At 54.7% G+C, this 17861-nt stretch overlaps 1 protein-coding gene across 2 annotated transcripts; it reads left to right on the top strand.

Moving 5' to 3' along the window:
- Positions 1-17448, top strand: SEC61A1 (SEC61 translocon subunit alpha 1). 2 transcript variants are annotated; one of them, XM_040995308.1, is made up of 12 exons: positions 1-7; positions 5445-5512; positions 7756-7821; positions 7908-7986; positions 8924-9055; positions 10258-10367; positions 10567-10720; positions 12237-12397; positions 13008-13205; positions 13713-13904; positions 14208-14284; positions 15569-17448. In XM_040995308.1, the coding sequence occupies exons 1-12, from the start codon at positions 1-3 to the stop codon at positions 15753-15755; spliced, it is 1431 nt and encodes a 476-aa protein (XP_040851242.1). In that variant the 3' UTR covers positions 15756-17448. The 2 variants fall into 2 exon arrangements, with proteins under 2 accessions (XP_040851242.1, XP_040851241.1); XM_040995307.1 differs by lacking the exon at positions 1-7 and adding an exon at positions 5140-5257.
- The last annotated feature ends 413 nt before the right edge of the window (positions 17449-17861 follow it).

The raw sequence follows: 17861 nt of genomic DNA, 5'->3' as shown, positions 1-17861 counted from the left end.
ATGGGATGTCTTCAGCTCTCAGCCACAAGTATTGACCCTGCACAGGCTGAACCATCTCAAGTTCAACTGTCCCCTGTCCCCTTCCCTGCTCCCTGCGCCAGACACCAGTCCCGCAGCAGCTGGAGCTCCTAAAGTAAGCTAAATTGAGTGCAGCCGGAACTCCGGAGCCAAAGCATGCTTAATTACATTGGGATCTCTACAGGAGAGGACTCAAGCTGCCAGGAGCACACTGTGGTCCATGTAAAACCAAAAAGTACCAAGAACCAAAAACCAAGTACAGCCAGCAAGAAAACCCAACAGGGGTCAGGGATGAGCAAAGGACCTGCCTTGGGCCTGCGGCTTCAGCCCTGGCCTGAAGACAGGGGGGGGAGTTCAGGCAGGCTGAGAACAACCCCATCCCAACCCCTCCCATCACCACCTGGAGGACTCACTATGCTGACCGAGCCACGTTCCTACAGCCCCTTTCCCTGGTACCAAACGCCACCATCCAGACCTGTCCTCCTAACACCTTCCAGCCCTCCCTGCCTGCAAGGCTTCCCACCCTGAGCTGACCGGAGCATGAGCAGTCCATGGAGCAGCTCCTCCCCCTGGCGGCCAGATGGGGGCATTGCAATGGGGCAAAGGACAACCTGACAACCAGAGGAATGAAGGTTGCATCCCCGTGACCAGGCTGCTCACCGGGCAGGTGCAGAAGCTGAGGTCACAAGCAGCAAAGCAGGTGAGCACCAAATCCCTCGGATATTGTCTGGACAGGAAGGGTAAGAAAAATGGGTGACTCCTGTGAGCACATGTCACAGAAAGGGAATCTTGAATGACCAATGAACGAGTGTAAAAGGGATTCAGAGAGGAGCAAAAGCCAGTCACGTCTACACTGCCACTTCACAGCTCCCCACAATGAAACACGGAACACCAGCAGCACGAATGGTCCTGTCCTGGCGGCTCGATGCACTCCAGTAGCAAACGCTTTGGAAAGCGGCTGAGCGTGGCTGGGTAAAAAGTGGAGGTGCAGGGGGCAATTTAAGGGTGTGTCTGTGTAACCAGAGAATGACAGCACAGGAGAAAGAGGAAAGGCTTGGTGCAAGCTACTGCGGCATCCAGATGTCCCACGGACTGGAACGACTCGGGGCTGGGTATGGCAAACATTGCGCATGGGGCACCAGTATTTCTCCTTTCATCCTCCACAGACATTAAGACCTGCCTGGATTACAGACTAACCCTCCACCTGCAGAGCCGGCACCTCCCATAGAGGTGCCACTCAGAGTCCTGGCTGCTCCATTTCCGGTTTGGCTCCCTCCTTAGGGCCTGGGAAAGCAGCAGAAAGTGGATCCTGCATCCGTGTGGGAGACCCAGAAGAAGCTCCTAGCTGCTGATTGGCTCAGCTCTGGCTGTTGCGACCAGGAGGAGTGAATCAGCAGATGGAAGACTTCGTGCTCTGTCTCTCTTTTACTCTCTGTATGCTTCTCAGAGAGAAATAAGTAGTTAAAAATATTTTTTTTTTTTTTGCTTGGGACACCAGCATCTCGCAGGGAGTGCCTGGTTCAAGTCCAGTCTGTTCTCCTGTGTCCAGCTCCTTGCTCACTCACACCCTGGGAGGCAGCAGCTGATGGCCGTTGGGTTCTGCCACCAACTTGGGAAGCCTGGAAACAGTTCCTAACTCCTAGCTTTCGCCCAGCCCAAGCCAGGTCTGGCTGGTAGTTGGAAAGTGAACTAACAGATGGCAGATCTTTCTCTCTTTTTTTTTTTTAAGATTTTATTTATTTATTTTTATTGGAAAGGCGGATATACAGAGAGGAAGATCTTCTGTCCGATGATTCACTCCCCAAGTGAACGCAACAGCCGATCTATGACCGGTCTGAAGCCAGGAGCCTCTTCCGGGTCTCCCACGCGGGTGCAGGGTCCCAAAGCTTTGGGCCGTCCTCGACTGCTTTCCCAGGCCACAGGCAGGGATCTGGAAGGGAAGCGGGGCTGCTCGGATTAGAACCAGCGCCCATATGGGATCCCGGGCGTGCAAGGCGAGGACCTTAACCACTGCGCCCTCTTCTTTTTTTTTTTTTTAAGATTTATTTTATTTTATTTTTATTGGAAAGCCAGATATACAGAGAGGAGGAGAAACAGACAGGAAGATCTTCCGTCTGATGATTTACTCCCCAAGAGGCCACAACAGCCAGAGCTGAGCACCCATACGCCATATTAATCTCATAGACAGTGACTTTATGCGCTATGTCACAACACACAGAAGTTATGTTTTACTTTCGTCTGTACCTTTGAATATTTTATTATTAATTACTATTCTTGGAAAGGCAGATGTATAGAGAGGAGCATTGTACCATAGCTGTCCATCTTCAGGCTTTTCAGTGTGGGTGTTGTACTTTTCAACCCCACAATTCCCATTTTCTTCATAGCTTCTGCCCCTTGACTGATACTTCCTTATTTAAGCACAGTGGGTTTAGTGCTCTGGCTGTTTTGGACACTGGGCCCTCTCACAGGCAATTCCAGTTGTCTGATTTCTCCTGTGTATGGGTCACACCTTCCTAGTGACACTTCTGAGTTTGTTTACTTTGGGGGGGAAGTTTGGGTAACATATTCCAGCTTCCCCACCTCCTGACCTCCCAGCCTCCCTCCGAGGCACTCGCTGCAGTGTAGCTGGCTTGTTTGTTCAAGACTTGGACAGCGGATCTGGAGGAAGTGTTTCTCCCCTGGGTGCGTGAGCTCTAACCTAGCTCCTTGGAGTTGCAGCCTTGGACCTGCCCAGCCACTGAGATGACAATGGCTTCTGCAGAGCTCAGACAGCTTCTGCCCTCGACTGCTCGCCCAGGCCACAAGCAGGGAGCTGGATGGGAAAGGAAAAAAAGGAAAGCAGCCAGGACATGAACCGACACCATTTGGGATCCCGGTGTATGCAAGGTGAGGATTTAGGCACTGAGCCATCACACCAGTATCTTTCAGGCTCAATGATGTTTCTGTGCGCTGCCAATATGAGGGCACTTCAAAAAGCTCATGGGAAATGGAATTAAGATACATTTGGAGCCAGCACAGTAGCCTAGTAGCTAGAGTCCTCACCTTGCACATGCCAGGATCCCATGTGGGCACTTGTTCATGTCCTAGCAGCCCTGCTTCCCACCCAGCTCCCTGCCTGTGGCCTGGGAAAGCAGTCGAGGGCAGCCCAAAGCCTTGGGACCCTGCACCCATGTAGGAGACCCAGAAGGGCTCCTGGCTTCGGATTGGCTCAGCTCAGGCTGATGAGGCCACTTGGAGAGTTAATCAACAGATGGGAGATCTTCCTCTCTGTCTCTCCTCCTCTTTGTATATCTGACTTTCCAATAATAAATAAATAAATGGGGTTTTTTTTAAGATACATTTATTTCATTGCAAGAAAAACTGAAAATCATGCGTAGTTTTTTTCTGTGAACTTTTTCAAGTGCCCTCATTCTAGGATCTTGATTGTCGTCCAGGCAGTCTGCCTTTGGTTTGGAAAGTTCAATCAATTCTGTTAATGTGATCCTGGGCATTTCCTGCTTCCTGGCCGGTATGTCTCACATTTTTGTGGCTGTGTATTTCTCTTTTATCACTTTCTTCTGTACTGAGTTTTCCAGTGTAATGTCATGCACGCTTATTTTGTGTATTCTGACAAAACACGAGAGGCTGCGTGCCATGGGAAGAATTTGTTCGGCTCATGTTTGTAGCTCTCCTTGCTTCCAACAGAATGGTGGTGGTCCAAGCCATCAGTGGTCCCCTAGCTGTGTCACAGCATGATGGAGAAGGATTGGGCAAGTGGTTGCATGCAGAAGGTCTAAGCAGTGGGATGGCCTTCCTTCATCTACCAGGAGATAAAATTAATCCCCTCGTGAGTGTGGTACCTTCAGGATCTGGGCACTTAAAGATCTCACCATGACAGGGGGACCTCACGGGCCTGTTATCAAGGGCATTATGTACTATTAACTACCGTGACGTTTCCAACAGGTGGTCAGTGCAGCACACGGAGCACACCGGCTAAGCATCAGCCCCCCAGCCCCGGCTGGGTGTAGAGCCAGGGCTGCCGAGCTTCGGGCCAGCCCTGCAGACATGACCCACGGCAGGTCCTGGCAACCCGGCTGGGCTCACTCCGCGGCAGCTCACAGGACCTTCCGTGTTTCTGAGGGAAAGTGAGAAATGAAGTGATGTGAATTCTCTATTCCCAGCCTTTGGTCTTCAAGGCACTCCTGTCCTGCTGAAAATCCCTTTAAACGCATAGACGTATCAAATCCGGCTTAGAAATGGAGGCGGGGGGGGGGGGCGCTTAGAAATAGGACGGAAGGAAGGGGGGAAAGCAGGCAGCGACGCCTAAGCTAACATCACAAAGACATCTTGCCTAACGTGCCCCCACCCCCAGGTCCAGGCCAGGATCTGGCTGCAGGAAACCCAGCCTCCACTCGGCACCTCCTCCCCTAAACGTTCACGCACAGATCCCCCCAGCACCCCTCGTCCCATTCATCTCCCTACACACACTCCCTTCTTCCCCTTTAGCCGCCGGGCAGTCACGCCACGCCTGGAGCTCACAACGGGCTCGGCAACCTGGAGTACCCCGACTTCTCGCAGGAACCCCTCGGCTACTCCTCCAGGACGCCTTGCTGGGTGTTCCGGAGCCACCCGGCTTCCCAAGCCGGCTTAAACCCAGCTGATCCGTCTTCACACGGCAAGGGCCCCCGGCACCTGTCTCGGTTTGGCAAAATGACTTCACACACGCCCGTCCAGCAAGTAATGCCCACCCAATACAGGTGCCCAGGTCGGCGCAGGCACAGGGCCGCGGAAGACGAGACAGCCCCGGAGCCTCCGCCACGGACACACACACACACACACACACACACACACACTCACACGCCACCTCGCTCTAGTCCCCATGTCTCCACACCCCATTCCTCCACAGAGGCGCGACGACGTAACCTTACCCGGCGCGCCTACAGCGGCCGGATCTGCGCAGCCGCACACTGCCGACCCCGGCGTGCCTCGCGGTGAGGAGCGCGGCGCGGGGCGCGCCGGGAGTTGTAGTCGTGGCGGGCTGACCGGAGGACCGGCCGGCCGGCGGGCGAGCGTGGCAGGAAGCGGAAGCGGCCCGCCCCCGACCCCGCCCCGCCCCGCGCCGTCGCCGCTCGCCGTGCGGACTAGCACTGACGTGTCTCTCGGCCGAGGCCAGGCTGGGCCGCGCGGGCAGCGCCTCCTCATTGGGAACGCAGCGGAGCCCAGGCGGGACGCCGAGCCCGAGCAGCCGCCGCCATGGCGAGTGAGTGGTCCGCGTCGGATGCCCCCGACCCGCCCTGACCTCGTGGCGCTGCGGGACCGCCTCGGGCAGGCCCGCCCGGGACCCCCGGCTCCTCCGCGCTCGTCCTGGGGAGGGAGACTTTGGGAGATCGCGGTCGGTTCCCTTGGTGTCCTGACGCCTCTTTTCTCTTGTTTTCTCCCATCCGAAGTCAAATTTCTGGAAGTCATCAAGCCCTTTTGTGTCATCCTGCCGGAAATCCAGAAGCCGGAGCGGAAGGTAGGTTCTTCCCCCGTCCCTGGGCGCCGTCGGGGCGGTCGGGGCGCTGCAAGTTCACGATACCATTAAAGATGGCTTCGAGGCGCCCTGTGGGTGAACTCCTCTCTCACTTCCCCCTGGAGAGGAGGTGATGGTGGGTCCGGTGGGCCGTCTGTCTGGGAGCTGTCGGGGTGGACAGAGATGGGCCCTGTCCCAGAGATGGGCCTCACGGACCTCCAGCAGGAGCAGGGAGCCTGTGGCTTTCCCCCCCCCCCCCCCGCTGGCAGGGATGCCCTTTGGACCTCCAGCTGTTGGGAGGAGATCCCCTTGGTCTGTATGGCAGGAGTGGGTGCCTGCTGTGGAGGTGGTCGCCATCCCGAGAGGAAAGGCGTCCTGTGAAGGGTCCTGCTGTTGGCAGCAGGTGCCTGGAAGGGAGTCAGTGTTGAGCCACGTTGCGTCCTGATCGGAGTGGCCGCACAGCTGTCACACGATGATGGAGACAGCCTGCCCTCGGTTCCTGTGTTAGTGCACTCACAGATGTTTACGTGTGTTTGACATCCACGTGAGTGGGCTCTTGGCACTGCGTTATTCTGCTTAACTGTAGTTTATACTCTGACAGGTATCTTGTGCGCATGGGCCCTGCTCCCAGCTGCAGCATAGTGGAAATGGTCTTAGCTCTGTAGCCAGGCCACCCCAGGTCCCACCCTGCACACAGCCTCTTATAACCATGTGACTGGCCTTGTAACTTAAGTGGCAGGTGGAGTAAGGGAAAGGCAGCCGCAGCTCAGGAAGGGGTTTATTCTGGAACAGGTAACATCTGATGGTGGCCAAGAAGGACAGCTCCTTGGAGGGGGCAGAAAGGAACTGCAGGGAATGGAAATGGCCGTTCAGCCCTGGGTCCTCCAAGGGGGAGAAGGCTGGGCTGTTGTGTTGGACAGGAGGTGTTAGTGCGAGTTCAAGAGGACAAAGGGGGCTGGGGAGCCTTGGAGAGGTGCGGGGGACAGTTGTGGGAGGAAGGGAAAGCTTAGAGTGGGCACAGAGGCCCTCACGGGTGGGGGGCTGGTGCAGAGGGCAGGAGCGATGTGGGCAGAGAGCTTTGGAAGTTTTGGTGTTGAACTTGGTCGTCGTATCCGGCAAACTTGACGACAAAGGGTCTTTCAGCACAGCTTGTTGTCGGATTGGATTAGCGCGAAGCTGTTAGCTTCTGGGCCAATTTCTCCTCTGGTACAGTAGGGGGGTAGGTGGGAAAGGGAAGGATTCTTGGCAGGAAGAGTGGACACCGGGGTTCCCCAGGGCCCCCCAACCTTTGTGTGAGTGATGTGTCATGACTCGCTCCGTGGGGAGTGGGACAGGACGCTGCCACAGAACTCCTGTGGGATTCTCTTCCTCTCGAGGGACAAAGGGTTTCCATAGACAGCGTTGCTCACGTAAGACTGCCCGGCGCTCGGAGGCTGCTTCCATGTCGGAATGCCAAGCTTGCCTGGCACTGGTGTTTGTTGGTGTCTCTGAAGCCACTGCGCAGTGCAGGCGGCCCTGGGCAGGTCGGTCACTCTGGAAGCGAAGATGGAGCACTCCCACTCTGCTGCTTACAGAGGAGCCTCATGGGCAGGGGTGCTCTCCTGCTTTTTAGCCACAGGGACAGACCTCCATGCTGATCCCTCCCCGGACTCCCACAGCAGCCAGGGCAGGGCCAGGAGCAGAGCAGGGAAGGAGGCAGGATCCCAAGGGCTCCGTGCGCCTCTGCCTCCCACGGTGTGTGTGAGCAGAAGGCCGGGTTGGAAATTCAAACCAAGCCCTTTGAGAATGGGGGTGCTGGCATCTCAAGTCACAACTTGATCCACTGTGCCACAAGGCCGGCCTTATGAGCATCGGCTCTGTGGTGGACACGGCCCAGAAGATGTGACCTTCTGTGAAGAGCGCTTCCTGGGGGGCAGTGACTGTCGGCGTGCCGCTTTCCCTGGTCACCTGCCAGGTGAAAGCACAGCTTCGCACTCCACCCACTCCAGCCGTGGGATTGGAGACAGGTCACTCAGATGTTCTAGGGTTCTTTATTTCTGTAAAACGATGCCAGCGCTGGGTGGTGCGGGTGAAGCTCGCTGGCCAGAGGCCCTGTGGAGCTTTGCCGAGCAGCTGTGGTGTGTGGTGCCTCGTTCTGGCTCCAGGTTCGTCTCTGGTGAACAGAGGAAAGGATCTGATGTCAGTCCGTGTGCTCTGACTCGCTCCAAAGCTCACCCAGGGGCTCTGATCCGTTCTCTCCTGCTCAGATCCAGTTCAAGGAGAAGGTGCTATGGACAGCCATCACCCTCTTCATCTTCTTGGTGTGCTGCCAGGTAAGCAGGGCTGTACAGGGCGCAGTCGGCATGGTGTGGGGCTGAGCTCGGAGTGTTTGTGCCAACCTCCTTCTCGTGGCCCGCAGATCCCCCTGTTTGGCATCATGTCTTCCGATTCTGCCGACCCCTTCTACTGGATGCGAGTGATTCTGGCCTCGAATAGAGGTAGGGCTCCGTCCTTCCCTGCCTTCTCTCACTACACTGTGGGCTTGACCGGTCTCACTTATTTTACTTACCAGGTTTGGCTTTCCTAAGGAGCACAGAGTATTTGTGGAAATCCATGGCTTGGGAAATGCGTGGAGTGTTCGTTTGCCACACTAACTAGCCTGATTGCCTGCTGACTTCCTGCATTGGCAGTATTTGCCACTGTTTGCAGCAGCACAAATCCGTAATGACAAGATAAGCTTACATCGCAGAGAATAAAAGAGCCGGATGGAAACAATATTGTATATATACCTGAAAAGATGGCATTTCATTGATAGCATTCTTTAGACTATGTAATTTGTTTTTTCAGCTGCATTTTTATATCTATAGGTTACTTATAGCTCAAAAAATGTGTAACAGTATTTGTATGCTCTAACTAGGTACCTGTAGGTGGGGGGGATTCTGAATGAGTCTGTAGATACTGTTTGATTAATGCTTTTTTATAATATAGTTCAAATTAAATTCCAAATCAGGTGGAAATACAGCTCATTTGAGTGTGGTAAAAAGTAGAGTTGTATTCACAACTAGATACAATTGTGCAGGTCCCCTTTCCTGACTGGAAATATTTGAATGTTATCCAGATATTCTATTAACTGGAGATATTCCATTATCCAGATACTCTATTTTTTCTTATCTCTGTAAAACCAGAGTGAACCTGTTTATGGGGAATTTAAACACAGCCGCCTGCTGGGTGCCATGTGACTTCCCAGGCAGAGCGAGATGCCACCTGGCTGGCTGGACAGAGTGAGTCACATCAGACCAGTTATTCTAGAAATTAATGCTGCTAGCAGACAAGCCCGTGGAACTGTCTAAGGGGCCCCCTGTCAGATTCTGCTTCCCCCACAAATACTGTGTACTTTTGCAAACTACGTCACCTGCGTCTCCCTGCCCTCCCCAGGCACACTCATGGAGCTGGGCATCTCGCCCATCGTCACCTCGGGCCTCATCATGCAGCTCTTAGCTGGCGCCAAGATCATTGAAGTCGGGGACACGCCGAAAGACAGAGCTCTCTTCAACGGAGCCCAGAAGTGTAAGAGAGTGACCATTGCTCTGTGCCTGTAATCCAGAACTTGCATGTGCTGCGCAGTTGGTGACTCACTTTTGTCCCAGGTGCCATGGTCAGCTCGCCTGCCAACTTTGCACTTGCACCCTGTTGGGTACCACTTCCAGGGGTAGACATACCAGGCAATGCCTGGGGGCGGGCAGGGCAGAGGTTCCTGGGGTCCCGAAGCTATGCGATGAAGTGGAAGGAGCCGGGCCTGAATGCTCCCCCTTCAGGGCTGCGAGAACCAAGCTCAGTCCCTGCCTCCCAGGGCCCAGGGCAGCCAGCAGGCGGGTGGTTTCCGCCTTCCGGCTTTTGAAGGGTTTAAGGGAGGAGAGGAGTGGTCCCCTCGTGCACCCTGCTGCCTCCTGGCTCTGTGATCGCAGGACCGAGCAGAGAGCTCTTAGGTCTCGGTGTCTGTGCTTGTTAATAAATTAACCAGCGTTCCTGTCAACAGTGACCATCATTACGTCAGGTAACTGAGCTGTATTCATTAGGAAATGACATTCACACTTCTCCCTCAGTGTGTTAGCTGGATTTCTTAAGTTAGTGTAGTAAATAATTGAGTGAGAAATTCATCTCATTTGCCATTTTTAGATGCAAATCAGGATTTTAAATGTACACACAACATTTTTCAAAAGCGCAAGACAGCTTTTGTCTCTTTGTCAGGATAGTTCTTTGGATTTGTGTATTTGCACTGACACTGTGGTATCACAGGTTAAGTCTACATAAGCATGGGGCTGGCGTCCCATATGGGTGCTCATTGGAGCCCTGGCTGCTCCGCTCCTGATTCCAACTCCCTGCTGATGTGCCCAGGAAGATGCGGGCAGTGGAATATGGCCCAAGGCAGGTGACCTCCCACTGACTGTGCTGCTGCCTGTGGTGACCACAGCTTTGTCTCTGCATTTGTCTTGAAATGATTTGTCCTTCATTCACCTTTCCTAACAACAAAGTTTGCTATATTGCAACTCTTACTCCCCCTGGTTCTAGAAGGAAAGATGAGGCTCAAGACCAAGAGTGCTTTGGTGGAAAGCATTTGTCATAGGTGCTGCTGTGTCCCCAGCCACACCCATTGGAGGTGGCACTGCCTTCACCTTTGGCCTCCCGCCTCGCACGGTGGGTGTGCCATGACCGTTTCTTCTGGCAGTGTGGCTTGCCCCACCTTGAGAACATAGCTTTCTGTTTCCTAGTGTTTGGCATGATCATCACCATCGGCCAGTCCATCGTGTATGTGATGACAGGGATGTATGGGGACCCTTCTGAAATGGGTGCTGGAATCTGCCTGCTGATCACCATCCAGGTAACTCCCCTTGCATTGGGGGGACCCCTAGTTTGCCCTCCTGAACCCAGCAGGAGGGGGAAGCTTGCAGAGGGCGAGCTGTGACTCTGCCTTTGGCTCATGTGTCAGAGAACCTGCTGATGAAAGGAGGAGAAAACTGCATGCTGTGGGCGGTTAGACCATCTCAAGGTTTCTTCTCCGTTGGTTTTTAATCTTGCAGCTCTTTGTTGCTGGCTTAATTGTCCTGCTTTTGGATGAACTGCTGCAGAAAGGTTATGGCCTAGGCTCAGGAATCTCCCTCTTCATTGCCACCAACATCTGTGAGACCATCGTATGGAAGGCGTTCAGCCCCACGACCGTCAACACTGGCCGAGGTAAGGGCCCTCAGCTCCCCAAAGACGGGAGTCCGGACCCCCAACCCACAGAATACTGTCCTTTGGAGGCGTGCCGCGTGAGTCCTTCTCTGTGCACCTGCAGGTTATTTTTTCTTTTCTTTTGTTGTTTGACACATGAAGATGGCTAACTTGCATTTTTCATGCAGGAGTATGTCATGGACATGTGGCATACTAGAATGTGTAATGCTGTGATTTATTTGAGCATGAAGTTCGTTGCCAGGATAAGGCCAAGTTTATGGGAGCCAGTCATCTGGCAGACATTTAGATAATTCCTAATTTTTTGTTGTGTTAACATTAAGCATCCTCATGCATTTGACTCTCAGAAAATTAAGTTTCGAGAAAAAAATTGCTAACCCTTTTGAGATCTTAACCTGAACTTGGGCTTGCCCCCTGGGTTCAAAACCAGCTGCTCCTGTTAGTTGCGTGTGACTTTAACTTTGGATATATTCCTTCCCTTGTAACCTCGGTCGCCAGGATGAAATGGTATAATACTGGATTTGGCAATTTACGTTATGCCTAACAGTAACTACAGATCGGGTACTGGTATGTTCTGTTATATCTGCTAAAGAGAGCCGTGGACATTTGTGGCAGGAGATATTTATATAAAGATTTCTGACAGAAGGGAAACCTTAGAACAAGATTTGTTAGAACACAGGAGCCTATTTTTGTTGCTACATAGGTTACTCAGAACAGTCCCATGAGAAACGCTCATGCGTTTGAGTGTTTCCTCGGATCTGAATACTGGAAATAGTCCTGGCTTCCAGAAACCATGCCATGTGTTTACTGAGACCAAAAGTGGGTCCCTGGACAAGTGAAAGCTGCTGTGCCTTACAGAGCACAAAGCAGAGATGAAAGCCGAGGCAGGAAATGCCTTAGAGAGCGGGTCGGAATTTGAGAAACAGCTTAAAAATTAGATGATAAAATTTGAAAAAGCTATGGTCTATCCCTGGTACCACTGTTAACTACCTTCCTTTCAACAAGTATCTCTCACAGACTTATCAAGTGCTGGGTGCTGCTATAGATACTGGCAAAAACACATGTTAGGGTGTCAGGTGCTCTAACGGGGAGCCTGGGTAAAAAAGTACCAGATGAACTGCTGGAGAGCGTTGCTGCTGTGGTAGCTTGGATGGCCAGGGAAGGTGTCATTGGCAGCTGAGGAAAGTCCTGCAGGAGGTGAGGGCGGGCCTGGCAGAGCAGAGGCCCCGGGTGGAAGTGCACTGCTGTGTTCAGGATCAGTAGGTATAGCCAGAGCAGACTGAGCCAGGGCACGGCAGAGAGGTGGTGCGGACGGGCCCCCGCACAGGTCCCCTCCTCCTTTCCCTGGGCTGCCTGGGCTCCCGAGGCCAATCCCGTGGCTTAGGACAGGGCCTCGTGCCATCCGAGTAGGCCAGGAAGGGACCGCAGATGCTTCCGGGTGTCACCTATTAGGACACACTTCACCCCCGGTGGGACAGCAGCTGGGTTCCTTTACCGCAGTTGTCCCCTGCCTCCCCAGGAATGGAATTTGAAGGTGCCATCATCGCCCTGTTCCACCTGCTGGCCACACGCACAGACAAAGTGCGTGCGCTCCGAGAGGCCTTCTACCGCCAGAACCTGCCCAACCTCATGAACCTCATCGCCACCATCTTTGTCTTTGCGGTGGTCATCTACTTCCAGGTGCGTTCCAGCTGGCCATGGGCAACTGGCGTTTGTGAGGTGTTTGTATCCATCACATGCTCTTACTTGACCAAAAGATCCACCTGTTCCTTTTGCTGAGCCTGAGTCAAGGGTCTGTCCGGGCATGGCTGGCACTGCAGGCGGAGCACTGAGCACTGGTGCTGTGGTCCTCGGGCTGCCAAGCCCTGTTGCCAGTGAGGACCGGAAGGACACCGTGCCCCGCAGGGTCCCTTCGTGGGACACTGGGCTGCTCTGTTCAGGGTCACAGTCCCGCGGCCACTGAGTGGTGTGAGCTTGCAGAAGCACCCTTGGGCTTTGGGTGCATGCCCTTTCACCCTTCTCTGTGGTCCCACACGGGTGTGGCTAGAGTGTGGTCATTTGGTGTCTGATAAAAATAGACTCACTCTGCTGTGTTGGGCTTCAGCCAGCCTTCCTGGGGCCTCCTGTGTGTGTTCCCATGTAACAGTGGTGGTAGTGTGGGTACAGAGGGGTAGGAGCACTCAGGGGCTCTCAGAACTGACCCCCAGGACTGCCTCCCTCCTGGCCAGCCTAATCACCCAGCCTGTCTCTGAACAAAGCAGCGATGGGGCCTCGTGTTCTGTCTGCTCAGGGCTTCCGAGTGGACCTGCCGATCAAGTCCGCCCGTTACCGCGGCCAGTACAACACTTACCCCATCAAGCTCTTCTACACCTCCAACATCCCCATCATCCTGCAGTCGGCTCTGGTGTCCAACCTGTACGTCATCTCCCAGATGCTGTCCGCTCGCTTCAGCGGCAACTTGCTGGTCAGCCTGCTGGGCACCTGGTCTGTGAGTATAACTCTTGTAACCAAAAAATCATTTTCAGCAGGGGTGGGCATCAATGTGTATGGCTCACGAGCAGTATGCTATCCAGGGAATCTCCCAATCGTGCCTTTACAAATGCAGCACATTAAAGTTTGCATTCAGGAAACAAATGCACTTTGCGTACTGGGGTAAAGTTGTGTTGTTTTTTCAGAGTGACAAGTGCTGCTGCCTAGTTTCAGTGAGTCAGCCATCACAGGGCCCCTGTGGGGTGCAGGGCCACTTGGGATGGGCCTCTAATTCCCACCCCACGCCTACTGATGCTCCTGGAAGGCAGCAGGGGGCAGTTTGCGTACTCAAGTCTCCTCTGTTCACCTGGGAACCCCAGGTTGAGTTCCAGCTACCAGCTGCAGTGGCCCAGCCCTCCCCTTGGGAGCTCACAGTGGACAGGGAAATCTGTCCTCTGCCCGCTCACAGTGAGTGCGTGCAAGGGGGAGGCAGCAGCCCTCACGGCTTTTTCTTTCTTGTGTTTAGGACATCTCCTCGGGGGGCCCGGCCCGTGCTTACCCAGTGGGTGGCCTGTGCTACTACCTGTCCCCTCCAGAGTCCTTTGGCTCTGTGCTGGAGGACCCCGTCCATGCGGTCGTGTACATCGTGTTCATGCTGGGTTCCTGTGCCTTCTTCTCCAAAACCTGGATCGAGGTCTCGGGTTCCTCTGCCAAGGACGTGAGTATAAAACCATAGGCGTCTAGACACGAGCCTGTCGCTGGCCGAGGGGTCCTGACGTGTTACCTCCCCACAGGTGGTGGTTGGTGACGCACAGACTGGCTCTGCTCCTGCATGGGACAGCTGGGCAGTGTGAAGGGTCAGCAGATGGAGGCCAGCAGTGTACCAGCTTTACACTGTTGAGTGACATCCTGACAGCTGTCCCGAGAGCCTCTCTGTCAACACTGTTAGGGCTGGAAAAGAAACTCAGCCCGGTTTAGTGTCACGTCCCCCCGCTCATCCTCCTCCGCATGGTGCCCGCAGGTTGCTAAGCAGCTGAAGGAGCAGCAGATGGTGATGCGAGGCCACCGCGAGACCTCCATGGTGCACGAGCTCAATCGGTGAGTGCTGGCCCTGTGTGTGCTGTGCTATTCTCCACAAGGCTGGGCCTTGGGATTTTCTGGTTCACCAGGTCTCATTCTTGGCTTACAAGACAGTAAAGGTCCCTGTGCAGTGAAACAGTTAGGAAATGTCCATGTACCAGATATTGCAGATTGAAAAGGAAAGGCCCGGGGCTTCCCCCCTCAAAGTGAGGAGAGGACAGCCTGTTGCCAGGGGCAGTGAGGCAAGGGCCGGCAGTCGGGGATGGGGGTGCAGGTTGCGGTGGGCCTTCACTTGGCCCATACCTGTGGGCTGCTGAAGGGTACAGCCAGGTCCTGGCACCTGAGCACAGAGCCCCCCAGGTGGAAGTGAGGCCACCAAGGCTGGGCCTGGAAGAGGCCAGCGCTCTTTGACAGAGGAGGAAAGTCGGGCTGCCAGATGAGAACAACAGTCAGTGCCCGAGAGGAGGCCAGAGAGATGGCACACTGCTGCTGGGGATGGTGGCCGCACAAGGCAGATACGGGCATGGCCGGACCCAGGATGTGGCCCCGAGGTGATGGGGGCTGAGTTAAGGTGGCCTTGGCATGCCTCCTAGCACTCGTGGACTGCTTATCTCATCACAGGCAGTAGAGTGGCCCCTGGGTCCGGAGGGTGGCAGCTGGCCTTTCCAGCCTCAGCGTCTCTCACGGCTTTTCCATCGTCACTTGCAAGCAGCGAATCACATGCAGTACGCACGTGAGCATGGCTGTGTCCTGCTAAAGTGCTGGCACAGGCACGTGCTGAACAATTTTCCTATGGGCTGTACCTTTCCTGCCCCTTTGCTGAAGGAAAACACTACAAGAAAAGCCAGACTTGCACATCTGCCATCCCTAGCAGGGACAGCAGCCCCTCTTAGAGAGCATCCACTCTCTTAGTAGTAAGCCTCTAGATATTTGGCACTATTCATTACAAATGACAATACAAAGTCTCATAAGTTTTAAAAATGTGTAGTAGACACACTAAAATAAAAAAGCAATTAGTGGAACTAACATATATAATACTGAGTTTATCCCAGTGTATCCAGAGTTATCATTTCAACTAAAATTAACAGAGGACAAGTTGCAGTGAGGTGCCTTACCATCTTGTTTCCACATCATCTCCCCTTGGCTGAGCCACGTGGGGCCAGCGTGTCCACCTCATGGGCCACACAGCAGACCAGGTTACGAAGAGGTAGTGAGGTGGTCTGTGACTCAGGCTGCTGCATCACTGATGAACCTGCTGGCCGCGCAGCCCCAAGCAGGGCTCACCATCTGCCGCTTCCCCAGGTACATCCCCACGGCTGCCGCCTTCGGTGGGCTGTGCATCGGCGCACTCTCAGTCCTGGCTGACTTCCTGGGCGCCATCGGTTCCGGAACGGGAATCCTGCTCGCAGTGACCATCATCTACCAGTACTTCGAGATCTTCGTCAAGGAGCAGAGTGAGGTCGGCAGCATGGGAGCCCTTCTCTTCTGAGCCATGTCTCCCCAGGGACCCAGGGACCCAGGGAGGCCGGGAGCTCCGGGATAGCCCGGAAACTGGGGCTCCCCCCCATGGGAGAGCACTGCTGTGGCTTCGTTTGGACTTTGTTTAATGTTTGTTTATTTGTTTGTTTTTAAATTTCATATTCCTTCATTCCACTTTGTAAAGTGCTAGACATTCTTCAATTTGAAAATTTGCTTTTTATCCTGGCACTGGCCGAAGGACCCATACAAGTAGGTTGGTTGCACACAGTCATCTCCAAGCATCCAGATAACACTTATTTAGCCTCGGCATCTCCTCCGAGCCGGGCACAGCTGCAGTGGTCTCGGCCGACCCCCCACTGACAGAGCTGCTTGTCCTGGATGGAAGCACAGAGCTGCAGTGGCAGTGTGTGATTTGGGCAGGAGCGGGGGGGCCGGGGTTGTACACGTGGAGCACCTCGCCGGGGTCTCCCTCACAGTCAGGCCCAACTACACGGCTTCAGACTGTTTCTCTGTGAGACAGCATTGTTGTCCCTTCTACCCATTATTTTTAAAGCACAGAGCTTCTTCCAAAAGAGGCCCAGGAGCCCAGAAGCCACTCGGGGCTGCCTGTTAATTTTCCCGTGTGTGCTGCAGGTCGGGCCTTGAGGCTGGGAGCAGGCTGTGGTCCACTCCTGTCCCCTCTGCTGGAGCGAGGCCAGGGTTCGGCAGCTACCAGGTGGACATGGCCAAGCAGGACAGGTGTTGGTGTGGAAGGCCCTTTTACTGAAGAGCATTTGCCCAGCTTCTGCCAGTTGTTCCTGGACTATACTCACGGGTACTCACTCTGCCCTAAAAAGGGGAGCAGTTGTGGCCAGCGCGCTGCACAAAGCCCCTCCTGTCTTCATTGTCTTAGGATTGGCTTACTGTGCTTGGGACCAAACACCAGCAAGACAGGAGGTGCCACAGCTGCCCTCTGCTCCCCAGCTGGCAAGGCCAGGACTGGAGCGCCCTGGAGCTTCCCAGGCTGAGGCTAATATACCAATGGCAGGTGACCTGAGTCTAGTGGTCGTAGCCCTCCCTGAGGCCATCGTAAAGCCCCTTTTGGCAGCCAGGGAACTAGGCTTTGAATGGATCTTTAGCCATCAGTGGGACCAAGGGTATTCCCCTGGAGGATGCCCCATGCTACAGAGGGCGCCCAGCAGGCATGCAGCCACGCAGGGAGCTGCCACACCAGCAGCACACAGCCCTCTCCCGGGTCAGCAGAGGAGGCTAACCCTACCTGCCTGGGTCAGGGAAGGGTTTCTCACAACACCTCATTAGCAGTGCCCACCACACAGACTGGCCTAGAGTCTCCCAGCAAGTTGGCAGCACCACAGGAGCAGCCCCAGTCCCTTGACCCACACAGCCCAGGACTCAACACCATACCACACGTGGCCTTGTCTAGACCCAGTCCTGAGCCAAAGGGAGCTCGTAAGACCTGGTTCCCTCCCTGTCCAGGGCCCTGCCCCTGCCCACAGGTTGTGGACCGCCAGGCCCCAACGGGAGCTGCCACCATCCTAGCCATCCAGCTAGGCCCTGTGCGACCTGGGCTTGCGCCCCATGCGTGATGGTTGGTGGGTGGGTGGGGGCTGAGCCCTGCTTGCACGGGACTGTCACTGTGGATGCCAAAATGGCATAACTGAGATATGGTGAATAAATGACAAATAAAGCCAACTTTTTACAAACTGCTTGATCATGGATCTCGTTTCTGAATTAGACTGTTCTCAAGGAGCTCCTCCAGACATGTCCTGGCTCACCTGGGAGACATCTTGGGCAGGGCTCCCCGCGGCCAGGGGAAGCCTCCTCCGGCTTCTGTCCCTCCTGGTGTAGGAGGACGACCTTGGGCTCATGTCTGTGATGACTTGAGGCATGCTGGCACCTGAGCTGCAAGGCCCGAGGGCTGGTGCAGAGCACTCGCTGCTGTCCTGTGGGCACCCTGAGGCCTCCTGGTCAGCTCCCTGGCCGCTTGGCAGGAGGAGCCCCGACCTTGACACAAGGCGTATAGCCCAGGTAGAAGCCGGGCTTCCAGAGCTGGTTCACTGCCCCGACCTGATCTGGCAATACTCCTAACTACAGCAGTGTCCACCTCACACCAGCC

This window comes from Ochotona curzoniae, unplaced genomic scaffold (genome assembly GCF_017591425.1).
Source record: "Ochotona curzoniae isolate NIBS_2020 unplaced genomic scaffold, NIBS_Ocur_1.0 contig_908, whole genome shotgun sequence".
In the NCBI taxonomy this organism is placed as follows: domain Eukaryota; kingdom Metazoa; phylum Chordata; class Mammalia; order Lagomorpha; family Ochotonidae; genus Ochotona; species Ochotona curzoniae.
Note: the sequence above shows the minus strand (reverse complement) of the source record. Positions and strands in the feature narration are given on the sequence as shown.